Source organism: Vicia villosa, linkage group LG1 (genome assembly GCF_029867415.1).
Source record: "Vicia villosa cultivar HV-30 ecotype Madison, WI linkage group LG1, Vvil1.0, whole genome shotgun sequence".
NCBI classification, from domain to species: Eukaryota; Viridiplantae; Streptophyta; class Magnoliopsida; order Fabales; family Fabaceae; genus Vicia; species Vicia villosa.
The window spans coordinates 251,742,762-251,760,732 of NC_081180.1; the positions used below are offsets into that span (position 1 = coordinate 251,742,762).

At 40.5% G+C, this 17,971-nt stretch overlaps 1 protein-coding gene across 4 annotated transcripts; it reads left to right on the forward strand.

The window, feature by feature from the left end:
• Nucleotides 1-684: 684 nt before the first annotated feature.
• LOC131645195 (F-box/FBD/LRR-repeat protein At5g44980-like) lies at nucleotides 685-11,244 on the forward strand. 4 transcript variants are annotated; one of them, XM_058915860.1, is made up of 5 exons: nucleotides 685-968; nucleotides 1,222-2,060; nucleotides 2,136-2,270; nucleotides 2,342-2,614; nucleotides 4,774-11,244. In XM_058915860.1, the coding sequence occupies exons 2-4, from the start codon at nucleotides 1,233-1,235 to the stop codon at nucleotides 2,612-2,614; spliced, it is 1,236 nt and encodes a 411-aa protein (XP_058771843.1). In that variant the 5' UTR covers nucleotides 685-968; nucleotides 1,222-1,232; the 3' UTR covers nucleotides 4,774-11,244. The 4 variants fall into 4 exon arrangements, with proteins under 4 accessions (XP_058771843.1, XP_058771845.1, XP_058771844.1 ...); XM_058915862.1 differs by having other exon boundaries at nucleotides 5,165-11,242; XM_058915861.1 differs by lacking the exon at nucleotides 4,774-11,244 and adding an exon at nucleotides 4,225-4,740.
• Nucleotides 11,245-17,971: the final 6,727 nt, after the last annotated feature.

Sequence of the window (17,971 nt, forward strand, 5' to 3'; positions counted from 1 at the left end):
TGGTCCCTAACATATTGAAACTGGAAGTCTTGGTAGCCTCGATGGCCTTGAGACGCTCCTCAAAAGCACGATACATTCTAGCAGTTTCAGCCACATCAGAAGTAAGGTCTTGCTCAAGGTCAATGACAGTGTGGTGATCGTCCACCACCTTAGAAATCTCCCTAATAGGAATCTCCATGGATTTTGGGATCGCATCAGTAGAAGTGGTAGGAACATTCTTGGTCAGCTTAACGACACTTTGTCTGAGCTCTTTCTGTCTCCTTGAAGGTGCAGAGGTGATTAAGGCATTCTAAGCATTCCAAAAGCTTCCTTGAAGCTCCTTGAAGATGTCCAAGATAGTTGCAGCACTTCTAGAATCCCTCCAAGCAATAGTTTGATTCTCACTTTCAAAGGAAATACTTTGGGGCATTGATTCTTCTGAGTAAATTTCTTCCCGTGCAACATGAATTCGGGGTTTCTTCCAATACAAGTTATTATTTTAATTCATCTAAGTGGATTATATTAGAAGTCATTGATCAAGACATGGAGTTATAAGTCATGTGGTGCGGATTTAGTTGTATTTACTTGGTGTATCATTGAATCATCAAAAGATTAAGGCACATGGACAAAAGGCATGATCTTGGTCAAAGTCTACTAAAGGTGGACCTTTTGGCTTAAGGCACATGGCATGAGACATGAGACATGAGATAGTGCACATAACAACAACAACAACAACAAAAAAAATCATCAATCGGATCCTCTCAAGACAAAAAATCCCAAGAATCCGAAAACTCTCGCAACGAAAAGTCACGAAGCTCGTCCTCATCTTCATCTTGAACACAAGAGAAACAAGATTGAAGACTCTCACCTCTTTCTCCTCTCACCAAGAATCAACGCCTCCTCCCTCTGAGCAACCAACTCCGTCAGCGATATCTCTCCGCCGCCCTCTCTCACCGCAACGCGTTCCTTCTCACTCTCTTCTCCAATAGGTATAATTAGGATGTAATGTAGATTTTTGAGATGAAATTGTAGCACTCTATGTATTTGATTAATTCTCTCATAGATTTTAACCCAATATATTTTGACATAGGCCTTAGTTTTGACACAAAGTCTTGATATTGAAATGAAATGATGCGTGTTGGATACCTTGCCTAATGCTTGTCCCTTTAATTGTTCCCCTTTTAATATTCTGTAGCTATTACTAAGGACTTAAAAGGACTGTTTTTTCATTATCTTTTGCAGGTCATTAAAAAATGCTTCGTCGGAGTAGTCGGCTTAGCAGAAGGCAGGATAGAATAAGTGAAATTCCTGATGAAGTTCTCACACATATTCTGTCTTTTCTAACCACCAGAAGTGCTATAGGCACTTCTTTATTGGCCAAAAGATTCCGCGGTGTATGGTTAAACGTGGAAAGCATTGTTGTTATGGGAGAATATGTCTCGGACCATATATCTGACCATCGTCTTAAAAGATTTATCGACCATGTTATGGAAAAAAGAGAAGAGGCAGCTCCTGGGGAATTTCATCCCATCAAATCTTTTTGCTTTGAAGTTAAATACTTTGCGAGGGATATGGCATTAGGACTTAGCCACTTGGCAAGTTGGTTAACTATCTCGATAAAAAAAAATCTCCAAAATCTTCGATTACATATGAAGAGCATATCTTGTTATAATGTGATATATCCTATGTTGCCTATGGCGGTGTCTGGTTGCAAGGGGTTAGTTGACCTCGAACTAGTTCATTTTAGTTTAGTAGGCTTTTCATTTGACGGTATTGAGTTTTCGTTGCTGCAAAATCTGGTCTTGAAACTAGTTTTGTTTGACTCAAAAAGTTTTTTAGCATTCCTTGCTAAATGTAAAGCTGTTAAAAAACTCAAATTAATTGGCATAGACTTGTCTTTTGAGAAAGACAAGTCTTTTGAGAAAGACAGTACCGAAGACTTCAGCATTGATCCACTGCCAAAATTAAATAGCGCAGTTTTTTCAGAATGTTCGCTTCACAACTTTCCATTTCAACTACTAGCCCTTTCGGAATCCCTCCATTTTTCATGTGAAGACTTTAATCCATACAAACTCATTGAGGTAATGCCTTGTAATGATATACAGCTATTCCATACATGCTTATTAGTTACTAAGTTGATAATACCGGTTAAATAGGACGGAAGCGCAATGGCGTTTTTACAAATTCCAACATTTGAACGTTTGAAGTCTTTGAATTTCAAAGGGACGAGGGACTCTGTGCTACAAATCTTAAGTTGCAGCCCCAACCTTCAGATTTTAATTTTCACTCAGGTTTGAATATATTTTATTTATTTTTTATTTCACTTGTTTATTTAAGTTTATAGTTTATATTTGGTGAACAGGATAGCTTTGCCACTGAATGGAACGGGGAGGATGACGGAAATTTTGTGAAACCAGACAATATTCCAAAATGCATGTCATCCATCACAAACTGTATTGTACAATCTATCATAACAACTAGAGATATGTCATTGCTTAACTACCTTTTGGGGAACGCAGTGAACCTCCGAACCTTAGATATTGGTATTGAAAAAGGAAAATCAAAAAGCATTTCAGAAAAAGATCTGTCAGACACATGGAAAGCATCTAGAATCTGTGAAGTTACATTCTCTTAAGTAAGTTTTTTATATCTTTTGAATTTATGATTTTCCTTTATTTTTTTTTGGAATTCCACACTTCATATATCGTTTCCGTAATAGCCACTTTTAGGATTTTTCTTTTCCATCCTTTCTTCCTTGTTTCACTAATGAGCCACATGCTCTCTTCCTTCCATCCCCTTGGGTTCCTATCGATGTGAAGCCATTCCAAGACATTTTTCCAAATCTTCTTTGTTTCCTCACACGCAAAAAACAAGTGCTCAACCGATTCTTCACCTTGGCAAAAACAACATCTATTCTCCGTTAGGATCCCAAACTTACATAATCTATCCTTTGTGGGCAATCTACCTTTAAGGGTCATCCAAAGCACGAATATGGTTCTTGGTCTCGCATAGTTATCAACAATCATCTTCTTCCACTCAACATGGTTAACATCTCCCATAATTGCTTTGTACATGTCGGATGTCTTGAATTTATCACTAACCTCCGCTTGTTCCCAGTATGGTGTATTTGTCATAGTCTCACGCAGGCTACATAATTTTCTCACCATCCAAGAACTACTCTGCTTCACTTGCCATTGCATCACATCCTGGTTTTTAAAGAAGTAACTATCCAACCAACGAATCCATAGTTTGTCCGCTTTTTTGTGTATATTCCACAAGAGCTTCCCCATATTTAGTCCCCCCGCTGATTTGGGCAAACAAACGCTTTCCCAAGCTATCGGTGCCTTCTTGCTCATCATAGTCCCACTCCACAAGTAATTCCGACATAACGCCTCGATTTGCTTGATGACTTTTTTTAGGGAAATAGAAAACTTGCATCCAGTAGGCTGAGATGGCAAACAATGTACTGTTAATCAGTTGACAACGGCCTGCATAACTTAACAACCGGGCCGACCAATGTGTAATTCTCGCCATAATCTTATCAATCAAAGGTCTGAAATGCTGGGCTGATAGTTTCTTACTTTCTAAAGGAACTCCAAGGTATTTGAATGGTATTTTTCCTTATGCAAAACCTGTGAATTGCATAATCTCCTCTCTGACATGTCTAGGCACTCCTCCAAAGTATAGTTTGCATTTTGATGGGTGAGCTTTTAGACCCGTGGCCAAAGAAAATCTGCTTATTTCCTGTAATATGAGCTGCACAGAACTTTTGTCACCCCTGGTGAACAACATCACATCATCAGCAAAGCTCACATTTGTGATTCCTAGCTTCTTGCATCGAGGGTGATACTGGAACTCAGTCCACTGCTCCAGATTTTTCAAACAGCGATGCATATATTCAATAACCAGGACAAATAGTAAGGGGGAAATAGGATCCCCCTGTTGCAACCCACGTTTGGCCGTCAGCATGTTGGTAACCTGACCATTTATAGCGTACCTGTACGTCACGGTTTTCACACACAACAGTATCCAAGTAATGAATTCCATTGGGAAACTCATTTCCCGCATAATCTGCTCTAAGGCTTGCCACTCGAGTGTGTCATATGCCTTTTGAATATCCATTTGGATAGCACATCTAGGCGACACCTGTTTACGACTGTATCGCGTAATAATTCTTGAGCCATAAGGATGTTGTCTTGAATCACCTTACCTGGAATAAAAGCCGATTGGCTTCCATTTGTGCAGGAACACAGGTTTGCGGAAAATTGTGTAAGGCCCTCGCATAAGGATTTCATCTTTATCAGTCTTTGACTTCATCCGAACAATGAAGCATCCTTCTTCATTATAATAGAGTTCTGGGAGAGAAACAAAGTTCCAAGTAGTCATCATGAACTTCTTCACAGCAGTCATGGATAAATCCCCCTCTAATACATACATGATTAATGCATTTTCCCAGAATTTCATTTCAGATTGAATGTCTTCTGTAACACCCCGAATTTAATTAAATTGGTTAATTAAATTATTGAAGGATTTAAATATTTGATTTAGTCGAATTTGGATTGTCGGTATTATTTAAGGGCGTATTTGGAATTATATAAATTGAAGTCGGATAGTCGGAAAATAATATTAAGAATAATATTATTTATAAGTCGGAATTATTATATTGAAGGAATTATTATTATAAGTGATATAATTAATTATTTGAGTTATATCTCTTATTGGGCCTAAATTGATTTTGGAGGATATTAAATAAAGAGAGGATTTAAACACTAAGCCCAAATGATTTTATATTAGGGTTTTAGAGATGAGAAAGAGTAGTGTTGTCATTTTTGGGAGAAAACAAGATTTGAAGAGAAAGAGGCAAGACTATGGAAAAGAAGAAGGAGCTTGAAGATTTTCATCCATGGTGTCAATTGAAGATGCAATTAGAGACCCATTAAGTTGCTTCCATTGAATAAGGTAAGGGTGGGATTCTCTTCCTATAATGGGGCTCATGAACAATTGTATGTTGGGGATTAGGGATTTAGGTTATTCATTTATTGTGTTGAATCTGTTTATGGGTGTTGTTTGAAATTGTTGTGTTGACTGTTTTTCTGGAAATTGAAATTATGTCGTTGCTGTACATATCAATATATGAATGGTTCTAAAACTACTATGCCTTTGTATGATTCTGTTTGTTGCTCAGGTGCTGTTAACGTGGGTTTGCCGAGTGACTCTCCCATTAGACTATTACTCCATTTTGTTTTATGCAATTTTGATAAGTGCTGCATAATGTTTTCTTGCTGGTTGCCTACTGTATTAGCTATTAAACCAATGATTGAATTTGTTAGAATATATATGAGCCCTCTTATGTGCTTGCTTTTATTATGTTAATTAATTAATGATTGAATGTGTTAGAATATATATAAGCCTGTTATGAGCTTGCTTCCAATGTTAACTAATATATATAATGGATATGGCCATTACGAAATGGAAATATAATTGAACAGTAGAGACAATAAATTGGAAACCAGTAGAATTAAAGAATGGTGAAGTATGTATAGTGAATAGAACAAATTCCTAGTTAACATTAGTAATTATAGAATTAATAAATAGTTCCGTTTGATCAAAATAGTCGAATTAAGCGGTATGATTAGATGACCGGAATTTGATGAAAATCGACGTGGTAGCTAAATTTAATTAGTAGATTAACATGGTGGTGTTATTTTGTTGAAATTGTGATATTTTACGAATCGACTGAAATTGTATTTGGTTTAAATATTCTTTATAAATAAATTATAATAATTTAATAGAATTGTCAATAGAGTTGTTAGAGTTGTCAATAGAGTTGTTAGAGTCGACAATAAGTTGTCAGAGTTGTTTTGAATTATTAAGAGTCATATTTTTATTTGTTTTGAGTAATTCTGACATGTTTAGAGTTGTCAGTGTATAACGTCGGTGTTTGTTTTTTTATTGGAACTTTAACAATTCATATCTTTTGAACCGTAACTCCGTTTGAGTCTTCGTTCGAGGCGTTAGAAAGCTAGCGTGATATTCTTTTCAATAAAAATGGTTTTGAGCAATAGAATGCTAGAAATTGGAAATGGAGTAGAAATTGAAGTGAATTAAATTAATATAGTTTGATATTAATTGGTTAAATTAATAGTTAAATTAATTGCAATGAGTTTAATTGATTGGAATATACTTGAAGTTGGATCAATCATTCGGTTTGTCGGTAAATTACGGTATTTTGAGGATTCGTCCGTAATTGTGTTTTGACTTGAATATGTATGTTGAGAATAATATATGTATATGTCATGATGTTGTGTGTCGCTACCGCGAAAATTAACAGAGTCGCCACTAACATATTTATCCTGAAAAGGAAGGGAATGCCAGCAAACCACAAAACAAAACAACGGTCTCACGACCAGAGAAAAGGGTAAGGGAGTCGGTTACGCGAGGGGAAGGTGTTAGCACCCCACGCGCCCATCGTACTCGATGGTATCCACGCTTGTGTCTAAATCTATGGGTGTGTAACAAATCTACGCTAATCTGGACTAAAATGAATGCAGAATGTAGGGAAAAGAAAGTGTTATGCTCGCACGGGCCCTACCCCGCTGCCTACGTATCTGTTTTGCAGAATCAGAGCTACCGTAGCTCGGCTAACTAATTTTGTTTGTTTTGTGTTTTTTAGGTGAACAAGTTACATTCACACTCCGCTGCTCGACCTTTGGAGACTTATGCTGGGAATGGAGCGGAAATAACAAGCTCTTAAGAAAAGAAAATCAAAGAGTGTGGTTTGTGTTTTAAAGAATGCATGAGGAAGACCTAAGCTAAGGGGGAAAGCTTGCTACCTAATGTTATCATACAAAGGGTACAAGTCTAAGCTAAACTAGCAACCTACGCGAAAAAAGGGGAAGCACACAATAATATCACACAAACGAGCATCCGCTCGTAAAGCAAACAAAACCAACGGTACTGACCGAATGGTAGAAAAGCGGTCCCGCCATAGCCAAGGGGAGCAGCTCAACCCAAGTCAACCAAGCATTAGACCTCGCGAAAATGATCGGGCCATAGACAAGAGGGCGGACCCCTCTCAGCAACCAAGCCGTCACGGATCGTAAAGGAAAACGGTGCGTGTGTACACCGAGCATCAACGTCGAGTGACATGAGCTATAGGAAAGGCGGGGGTCCGGCTACATGAACCCTTTTCCTGACATACTCGATAACAAGATCTTTTGCACGTTCGGAAGCGAGCAACGCGAGGCGTGCGCATACTGAACAGACTCGATGAGACTAGGCGGGGGTTGATTACGAACCCTTGACCGCATGCCTTCCATGAGGACTTAACGGAGTGCCATATAGGACTTATTACACCGTGACTCCCTGCCGCAAAGCACAAATGTAAACACACCAACAAAAACAGAGCCTCTTTCGAGGGCTTGGCCAGATGCATGTCTAGGTCCTACTTCTCATGTTAAAGGATGATGCGAGAAAGCGATAAAGTACAGAAAGAAGTAAAATGAAACGGAATCAATACCAAACGGATGATGATCCGTAAACTAAAACGAAGAGAGCGAGTAAACTAGGATCCCGCGAGCGAGCTAGCAAAAGCAACAGCAAACATGTCAGCACTCCGATTAAAATCCGCATAAGCAATCAAGAATCGGCGCGATGAAAATAAATCACGCGCCAACGTGTGCATCGGGCACAACGAATACCATACACCTGCAAGGGAAACAGAAGTCCGGACAAGCAAGTATAATGATAAAGGATGCGTGTAGAAACGCGAATCAGAGAGAGGATAAATGTCGTGTCCCGCAAATAAAGCGGAACACGAGAGCGGGCATCGACCAGAGCCTCCATGTTGCCTTGCATACTAGCACACACGTTAGAGATAACAAGACACCGCAATCGGAATTGCGTTATTGAATTATAAGCTGAACCGGAAATGGATAACAGAATAGAAAGTGAAAACATAACAAAAGCAAACAAGAAGAAACATGAGATAGTATTCAAGAGCAAATCAAATATGTACACTAAAACTACGGAAGCCAACACAAGTATTTACATGCACAACGGTACACCGAAACGTCGAAACCGGGTAAAAATGATAAAAAACTAAACTTGTCGGAATTAAACCAAAATTTTATGGTAAGCTAGAAACGTGCCAAAGAACTCAAATATGCGGTCGGAATTTATTAAATCGGCTCGGAAGCACGATTTCCGAAACGGGACAGTAGCGAAAACGATAAAAAAAGTCGTCCGAAACCGAGAATAAACCTCACCATCAGCTCTGGAAGCATTATTCTACTCAAGAAACATTATTCACATTCGCAAAAATTCAACACGGTTCAAGAGTTATGACATTTTGAAGTAAAGCCGACACACCGCGCGAGTTATGGAAAAATTCGGAAAGAAAGAAAATAGCATGGTGTAGCAGCAAGTTCCAGCACTTAGAGGCATTTATTAACACACAAGAAAGCTCTACTATCACTTAGAATTAACAAACAAACAACACAATAAAGTTTAGACAAAAATCCTTCAAAAAAACTATGTTTTCATGAGTTGAAAATAATGAAATGCAACACCAATACAAAGCCAAGAAAATTCTGCATTATGCTACCTTTAAAACAGCCCCAACAACTCATAGAAGTCACACATAAACACCAAGAAATGACTCATGGCAATTGGCTCAAAGTATATTATTGGCAAGAGCGAAGATAACATAGAATCATGATTTTCAAGAGTGTAATCACTACAATTCTCCACATTAAACTCACATTTGTGCACCAAGTATATTCAACTTCAATCATTATCATCAAGCACAACAACAACAAGAATCAACCTCAAAAATTCAGCATCATGCTCATGGTTATAACCTCTCATGTCAACACCAATTATCATGCTTAAGTTGAAATTCACATTCTAAAATTGAACCAAACAAGTCCTACTTCTAAAATTCATCCACATGCACCTTAATTCACAACAACTCAATATTATCAAACCATCACAATTCTCTTAATCAAATCATCAAACACTTTGTGTGCATATATTTAATTCATAGAGCATTATCAATATATCATCAACAACTATTCACCGGTAAATCTCGAATTCAATCAAATAATCAAGATCAACACGAATCATTCAATCAACAAACAATTATCATCATCAATTATCATAGATCCATCATCCGCAATCAAACATCATCATCAATTAATCAAGAACAAAGCATGAATCTAGATTTGAATTCACATAATGATCAACAATTAAGCACTTAATTCAAGATCCGAAAGCTTACCGGATGAAGATCTAAACCGACGCGCGAACACCAACACGACACGAACGCAAACGCGAAGCAAAGACGAAAAGTGAATCCCAAGGGGAGAGAGAGGCGCGCGCGAAGTGTATAGGAGAGAGGAGGAGAAACTTCGATCCGATCTTCACTTTTCAATCCATGTTGTTTTTTATTCTTGAAGAAGATTGATGAATATTGATGAAAGTTTTGTGTAATTTGTGGTTTTGATTTGAGAGAAATGAGAGAGAATTGAGAGAAAGTGTTTTTGATTATTTTGGGTGAATTGAAGTTATGAGAGTCCTCCCCCTTGATTTGTGAAGAGCAAAATGTTTATATATTGTCAACGCGAAATGTCCAAATTGCCCTCGGTGCGTCTCATTTGGCTCGCTTTTAAGGAAACTCGGTTCGGCTCTGAATTCCGGAACGAAACCGATGCCATTATGAAGATGACCAAATTTGTGATCCGTCGCCGCGAGAATCACCTTAATCCGATAAGCGATGAAGAAAATACGCCTGTTTGAATGACGAGAAACGTTGATTCATCTGGCGCGACTGTGCGAAATTTTGTGAGTACCGCTCAAAGAACTCGATAAAAACCTATCTTCGGCTCAGAATCTGAACAGGCATGTGTGACGAAGAATCGAAGCTAACGAAATTTCTGAGAGAATGCCGCCGGAATGGACTTCATACGATAAAAATCGAAGAAGTTATGAATTTTCGAACTCGGCGCGACATGCTCGAAAACACACTTTTCACTGAAAAATCAAGGCGTTCTTCAAAATGCTGGGAATTTTTGGTGCATAATTGGTCTTCGGTCCGAACATATAAAATCTTGGTAATGATGACACGGAGCTCCAGTTAAATTTTCAAGCGAATCCGACGAGCGGATTGTGAGATATGAATTTTTTATTGTCCGAAAACCCTACATTCAGCACCGTTTTTCACTGCGAAACCTCAAGTAATTTGCAAATTTGACGACCTTCTTCAAAGAATTAGCTTCCGAGCCGAACACGAAAGTTGTAGACATCGTCGAAACAGTCAAGATAACGCGGGAACTAAGCTCATATCACCTTCCAAATATGACTTGCGAATTTTTTCTCGTATTTCCACTGTTTAAACCATTTTTCACGCCTTTCTTCTTGAACCCATGAAAACTCTTTATTATTTTTCTTCAATTTTTGAATGACGAAATAAACGTCATTATTAACTTATAGCTCAAATAAAGAGGGCAAATTTTGGGGTGCAACAGCTGCCCCTATTCAAACTTCTTGAACCTGACGAGCGAGAAACGAAAGTTTCGAACCGTTGAGGTGGAAGGAGATTGAATACCAGAATGAACTCGAAAATTTGCGCTCTTGATCAATAAAAGATTCCGTCTTGTGATAAGAAGGAATGTACCACCCCGCAAGCAGGGAGAAAAAACTTCAATTGACCTGAATAATTAAATAAGCTCCAACTTGCGATAAGAAGGAACAGATAACCCCACAGGCAGGGGAAAAGACTTCAATTGATCTGGGCATCAAAAGAAGTAACATCTCGGCTGATCTGGGCATCAGGCGTAGCAGATGTCTTCCGAACAGGAATCGGGGATAGATGTCTAAGTCGATCTAGGGATCGAAATGAGATATTCCGGCTGATCTGGGCATCAACGGGTAGTAAATATCTCTGGTCTGGGCACCAAGGCGACATCTCCATCTGATGCAATTAAATCATCAGGCAGATATTCCAACTGATCTGGGTATCAGCGGCTTGCTCCTTCGTAAGATCGACGAGATCCGGAGGCGGTTCCCTCAACCGAAAGTCTGGTTTATCAGGAATAGGAACAATATCTCTTCCGAACTGTGTACGCCGGGAAAGGAAGTCTTTAACTGATCTAGGCTCGATGCTAGAAAATAAGTAGAACAATCCTCTTCTGAATGACAAAGTCAATCAGGTAGATATCTCCATCTGATCTGGGTATCAGTGGCTTGCTCCTTTGTAAGATCGACGAGATCCGGAGGCGGTTCCCTCAACTGAAAGTCTGATTTATCAGGAATAGGAACAGATATCTCTTCCGAACTGTGTACGCCGGGAAAGGAAGTCTTTAAACTGATCTGGGCGCGATGCCAGAAAATAAGTAGAACAATCCTCTTCTGATTAAAAAAAGTCAATCAGGCAGATATCTCCATCTGATCTGGGTATCAGTGGCTCGCTCCTTCGTAAGATCGACGAGATCCGGAGGTGGTTCCCTCAACTGAAAGTCTGATTTATCAGGAATAGGAACGGATATCTCTTCCGAACTGTGTGCGCCGGGAAAGAAAACATCTTCAACTGATAGTAAGCATCAGGACTGGGCAGATGAGTTCTTCTTCTGAACGAAAATAAATCGTCAGGACGTAGATATTTCCAACTGATCTAAGGCATCAGTAGGCTTGCTACTTAGGAAGATCTTGGAGATCCGGAGGCGGTTCCTTCAACTGAACTGGAATCAGGATAGGAACAAATATCTTCAACCGATATGGGGACATCGGGAATAAGTAAGCCTTCACGTAATCTGACGGTGTCAAGATAATGAGACAAACTTCTTCTGATTTGGACATCAGGATAAGCGCCTGTAATGATTAGGCGAGTTGCTCTTTGGGAGGCATTTTGAAACTTGATAACTTTCCTGTAGAAAGAAACAAATATGATATGATTTATGCATGATGCATGTATGAATGTTTATGGAATAACGTTCCGTCGAAGGAAGACGTTACACGCTTTTGAGAATGCTATGCAAATGATGTGTGATTCGGACGCTGCTTGTAGAAACAGCGGAGGAGCACTGAATTGCTGAAGCAGTCCTGAAGAGAGCATGGAACTCTGCGGGGAGGACAAGATGAGTGACCAGATGTCACTAACTGCGAGCTGGCAAAGATGGACCAGAAATCTGCTGGAGATGATCAAATCTAGACGCGAGCTCTGCTTGGGGAATAAATCCTGCTTGAAGATAAGAACATCCCACTTAATTGCTTGGGGAATACCCTGGCCACTTCACTGGAGAAGCAAATTCTCAACACAATGGGGATGTGGAGATAAGAGCAAGTCATGGAGATAACTCTGATGGGGAGTAACCGACTTGCTTGTGTAGAACGCATTCCGCTGGGGAAATCCTTGAAGGACACAGATTCTGCTGAGGAGTGACTCAGTGGGAAAGATGAATATTTCTGCAAAGCGAGCTGCTGAGTATACGAGAGATTCGCTGGGGATAAGGAACTTGACATAAGAACCTTTTGTTAAGATAACTCCACTGGGGAATGAGATACCTCTCCTGGGGAAAACAGGTCAATCTGTTGGGGAGAGAAAGCCCTCTACTGGGGAAAATGAGGCCTTCAGGCAAGGAACCTCATTAAGAGCTTGCTGGGGAATCGGATACCATTCTATCATGACTCAACTGGGGAGAAAGTATTCCGCCGGGAATAAGGCTTCTGAAGCACGGGAATTGCATTGAAATGTGCTTTACTGAGGATATGAGAATCTTGAAGCAAAGAAAACCTCATCTGAATGCACTCAGCTGGGGAGTGAGAAGCTCTCATGATTTGGTCCGTCGATATGCTGATATGAAGCGCTTGCAAGGACGTACCTGCGAGACAAACAAATGAACGTGCCCCAGGATATAGCATGGTATCTTGTCCTGCCATCCTGGTTACACAAGACTTCGAAGTAGATTCAAAGGTTTTATCATTTCTAATCATGTATTGTAAATGCAATGCAATTTTCATACGCAAAGTTTACCACAAACTCGGGACGTTTTATGCAAACAAAACAGTAAAAGAAAACAACTTTTGAAGATAAAAAGATCTTTATTAATTGCAAAAGGAATGCTCATAGAAGGGCGAACACATTTCAGAAGTAGTTCCTAGTAAGAGGTAACCACACATTTATTGAGTACAAGAGAAATGACAATGTGAAATGGATATCCATTGGTTTTGATCCCGCCATCACTTTTATAACCTCGACGTTCTCATCTCCTTGCTTTGGAAGACCGTACTCATTAAGATTGATCACTGCCCGATTTAACAACTGATTGGTGTGACATCACCGAACTTGTGGACCCGACGGGGTTTGTGAGCGCCTTTAGGGATTTGAGTTGCCAGCGATGCAAACTCAAGAACACGGAGTCTTGCTTATCCCTCGGCCGGGAGCCCTAAACAAAGTGATTGGATGTTGTGCATGCTTTAGGGATTTGAGCTGCTAGGTGCAAACTTAAGAACACGGAGTCTTGCTTATCCCTCGGTCGGGAGCCCTAAACACGACGATTGGAATTAGAAAATGCTTTAGGGATTTGAGCTGCCAGGTGCAAACTCAAGAACACGGAGTCTTGCTTATCCCTCGGTCGGGAGCCCTAAGCATGTATGAAGAGTGATTGCCAAGGTGGCATGCGAGATGTAGTCCTTCGCTTTTGTCCTTTTTTTTTGCCTAAGCCGCCCTTTCGGGTTTTCAACTTAGCGGGTATATTTGTTTCTTTTTCATTCTTTTGCCTGATTCATTTTCTTTTTTTTCTTTCTTCTTTTTTTTCTTTCTTTTTTTTTTCTTCTTTATCAGGTCTATGCGAAGTATTTTTTGACCACATCTGCGTTCACAGGGTGCGGAAAATTCTCGCCATCCATTGTTGCAAGCATCATGGCGCCGCCAGAGAATACTTTCTGCACAACAAAGGGGCCTTCATACGTCGGAGTCCACTTGCCTCGAGGATCTCCTTGAGGGAGAATGATTCTTTTGAGTACCAGATCACCTGGCTTGTAGCTTTGGGGTCGCACCCGCTTGTCAAAAGCTTTCCTCATCTTCTTTTGGTACACCTGACCATGTCCGATAGCCGCTAAGCGTTTTTCATCGATGAGGTTCAACTGATCCATCCGATTTTGTACCCATTCTGACTCGTCAAGCTCGACGTCTTTCATAATCCTCAAGGAAGGAATCTCAACTTCAACTGGCAATACTGCTTCCATACCATAAACCAGTGAGAAAGGAGTTGCCCCAGTCGATGTACGCACAGAGATGCGATAGCCATGCAAGGCGAAAGGCAACATCTCGTGCCAATCTCGGTAGGACACTACCATCTTCTGCACAATCTTCTTAATGTTCTTGTTGGCCGCTTCAACAGCGCCATTCATCTTTGGACGATACGGAGAAGAATTGTGATGCTTAATCTTGAAGGACTCACAAAGCTCCTTCATCAACTTGTTATTGAGATTTGATCCATTATCAGTAATGATCTTCTCAGGAATCCCATAACGGCATATTATGTTGTGCTTGATAAAGCGAGTAATCACTTGCTTGGTGACATTCGCATAAGATGCGGCTTCAACCCACTTGGTGAAGTAATCGATGGCAACCAAAATGAAGCGATGTCCATTAGAAGCAGTAGGCTTAATCTCTCCAATCATATCAATGCCCCACATTGCAAAAGGCCACGGAGAAGTCAAAACATTCAAAGGCACAGGCGGCATGTGCACTTTGTCAGCATAAATCTGGCACTTGTGACAAATTCTGACATGGTTATGACAATCAGTTTCCATAGTGGACCAATAGTAACCAGCCCTCAAGATCTTCTTAGCCATTGTATGCCCACTTGAATGGGTACAAAACTCACCTTCGTGCATTTCCTCTATGATTTTCGAAGCTTCTTCCTTCACAACACATCGGAGCAACACACCGTCATGATGCCTCTTGTACAATACACCACCGTTGAGGTAAAACTTAGCTGCAAACCTTCTCAGAAACTTCTTATCAGTCACCGACGCTTCGGGAGGATACTCTTGAGTTTCGAGGAACTTTTTGATATCATGATACCAGGGATTACCATCCAACTCAACATCAGCCTCAAAGCAAAATGCTGGTTCGTCCAATCTGTTGATGGTGATGTTAGGCGCTTCATTGGCCCATTTCACTTTGAACATGGAAGCCAAAGTAGCGAGAGCATCAGCAAGATTGTTCTCTTCTCTAGAAATATGCTCGAATGTGATCTCATCAAAGTAAGGAATGAGTCTCATCACATGCTCCCTGTATGGAATCAGATTCTGATGGCGAGTTTCCCAATCTCCATTGATCTGGCTAATGACAAGATTGGAATCCCCATAAACTTTCAAGTATTTGATTCGCAAATCGATCGCAGCTTCGATACCATAAATGCAGGCTTCATACTCAGCCATGTTATTAGTGCAATCAAAACAGATTCTGGCTGTAAACGGAATATGAAAACCTGATGGAGAAGTAATTACAGCTCCAACACCATTCCCGAGTGCATTAGAGGCACCATCGAACACGAGCGTCCATCGCGATCCTGGTTCGGGTCCTTCCTCCGGTCCGGGAATGTTACAATCTCTGATGTACAACACATCCTCATCGGGGAATTCAAACTTCATCGGTTCATAATCTTCGACCGGCTGGTGCGCAAGATAATCTGCCAACACACTACCTTTGATGGCTTTCTGAGTAGTATATTGGATATCATATTCAGTCAAGATCATTTGCCACCTGGCTACTCTTCCGGAAAGAGCGGGCTTCTAAAAAACATACTTGATAGGATCCATCTTGGAAATCAACAAGGTGGTGTGAACCAACATATACTGCCTCAGCCGGCGAGCAGCCCACACCAAAGCACAGCAAGTTTTCTCGAGCAGTGAGTATCGGGATTCACAGTCGGTAAACTTTTTGCTAAGGTAGTATATTGCATGCTCTTTTCGGCCAGACTCGTCATGTTGACCCAGCACACATCCCATTGAATTTTCAAGAACTGTGAGGTACATAATCAGAGGCCTTCCTGGAACTGGAGGCATTAGTATCGGAGGTTCTTGCAGATACTCTTTCACTTTTTCGAATGCTTTTTGACAATCATTATTCCACCTGGCCGTCTGATCTTTTCTTAGCAACTTGAATATTGGTTCACAAGTGGCCGTAAGATGAGAGATGAATCTAGCAATGTAGTTCAATCTCCCTAAGAGACCACGAACCTCTTTTTCTGTCTTCGGCTCAGGCATCTCTTGTATAGCTTTTATTTTCGCAGGATCGACCTCAATACCTTTTCCGCTAACAACAAAGCCCAACAACTTTCCGGATCGCACTCCGAAAGTGAATTTGTTTGGATTCAACCTTAGTCTGAATTCCCGAAGCCTTTCAAACAACTTCTGCAAGTGAACCAAATGCTCTTCTTCAGTGTGAGACTTTGCAATCATGTCGTCAACATACACTTCAATCTCTTTGTGAATCATGTCGTGAAAAAGAGTCACCATGGCGCGCTGATACGTTGCCCCTGCGTTTTTCAACCCAAAAGGCATGACTTTATAGCAGAAAGTTCCCCACGGTGTGATAAACGTTGTTTTCTCCATGTCTTCTGGTGCCATCTTGATCTGATTGTACCCAGAGAAGCCATCCATGAAGGAAAACACTTTGAAAGGAGCAGTATTATCCACCAACACATCAATGTGAGGAAGAGGAAAATCATCCTTTGGACTCGCCCTATTAAGATCTCTGTAGTCCACACACATCCTGACCTTTCCGTCCTTCTTAGGTACAGGAACAATATTCGCAACCCAAGGCGGGTAATTCACCACTTGTAGAAAGCCAGCATCAAATTGTTTCTCAACCTCTTTCTTAATCTTCTCAGACATGTCTGGGCGAGTCCTTCGAAGCTTCTGTTTGACAGGAGGACTATCTTCCTTGAGAGGTAGACGATGTACCACAATATCTGTATCGAGACCAGGCATATCCTCATAGGACCAAGCAAAGATATCCGCATACTCTTTCAACATAGTAATAAGCCTCTGCTTCACACTATTCTCAAGCGCAGCCCCTATCTTGACTTCTCGGACTTGCTCTTTAGTGCCAACATTTACCATCTCAATTTCCTCCTGATGCGGCTGAATCGCTTTCTTTTCTTGTTTCAACAATCTGGCCAACTCATCGGGGAGATCACAATCTTCATAAGCTTCCTCCTCGGCTTGGTAGATCGGATTGTCAAAATCATAATAAGCAATAGCGGAACTGTTACCAATGAAATCCGTGGTAGTGGAACATCTGCATGATTGATGTTTTTATTTTAGTTTTATTTTTATTAAGCTATGTGCGAGTGTGTGCAAAAACATCGCCATTTAAAGGAAAAAGTTAAAAAGAAAGACAAGGAGCAAAATATTTGAATGCAAAAACGTCCTTTTATTTCATGATTAACTTTGAAAATGCGAACTGCATGGCCCTACAAATGATTCACTACGCCTTGGGCATAGCGTAGGAATTATTGCATGATAAGAAAAGTAAAAAACAAGAAATTTACTCCTGAGCTTGTGTGACTAGAACGACATCTTCAATTGTCCAGTTGCGAGGCATCTCCCCAGGAATACTTGGACGAATCCAGCTATCAAAATCACAGTCACTATCCACCTCCTCGCCATTGACAATGGCATTAACCTGGCCATCTTGAATGACACCACCACTCACAAACTTGATCGGGCTAAGGATATTAGGCTTTGGCGATGCAATACGCTTTCCAGGACTGAAACCAAGACCATTCTTGTCAAATTTGGGACGCACATCAATTACTTGCCCCCAGCCTTCCACCTTTCCAGTCTCAACAACAACCTGAGCGTCTTTCAGAGAAGACATAATCGCTTCTGGCTTCGTTATCTCATAAGGAGGAGTTCTCACAGCATTTACAGCTTCAAACGCTTGGAAAGGCGTCTCATGTATTTCACCTTCGATCTC

Bases quoted from the DNA above. Each gene is read 5' to 3' on its own strand.
- LOC131645195 (XM_058915860.1), top strand. From the start codon at position 1,233: ATGCTTCGTCGGAGTAGTCGGCTTAGCAGAAGGCAGGATAGAATAAGT. The intron at 2,061-2,135 runs GTAATGCCTTGT...CCGGTTAAATAG, and splicing joins ATCCATACAAACTCATTGAG to GACGGAAGCGCAATGGCGTT. The intron at 2,271-2,341 runs GTTTGAATATAT...TTTGGTGAACAG, and splicing joins AGATTTTAATTTTCACTCAG to GATAGCTTTGCCACTGAATG.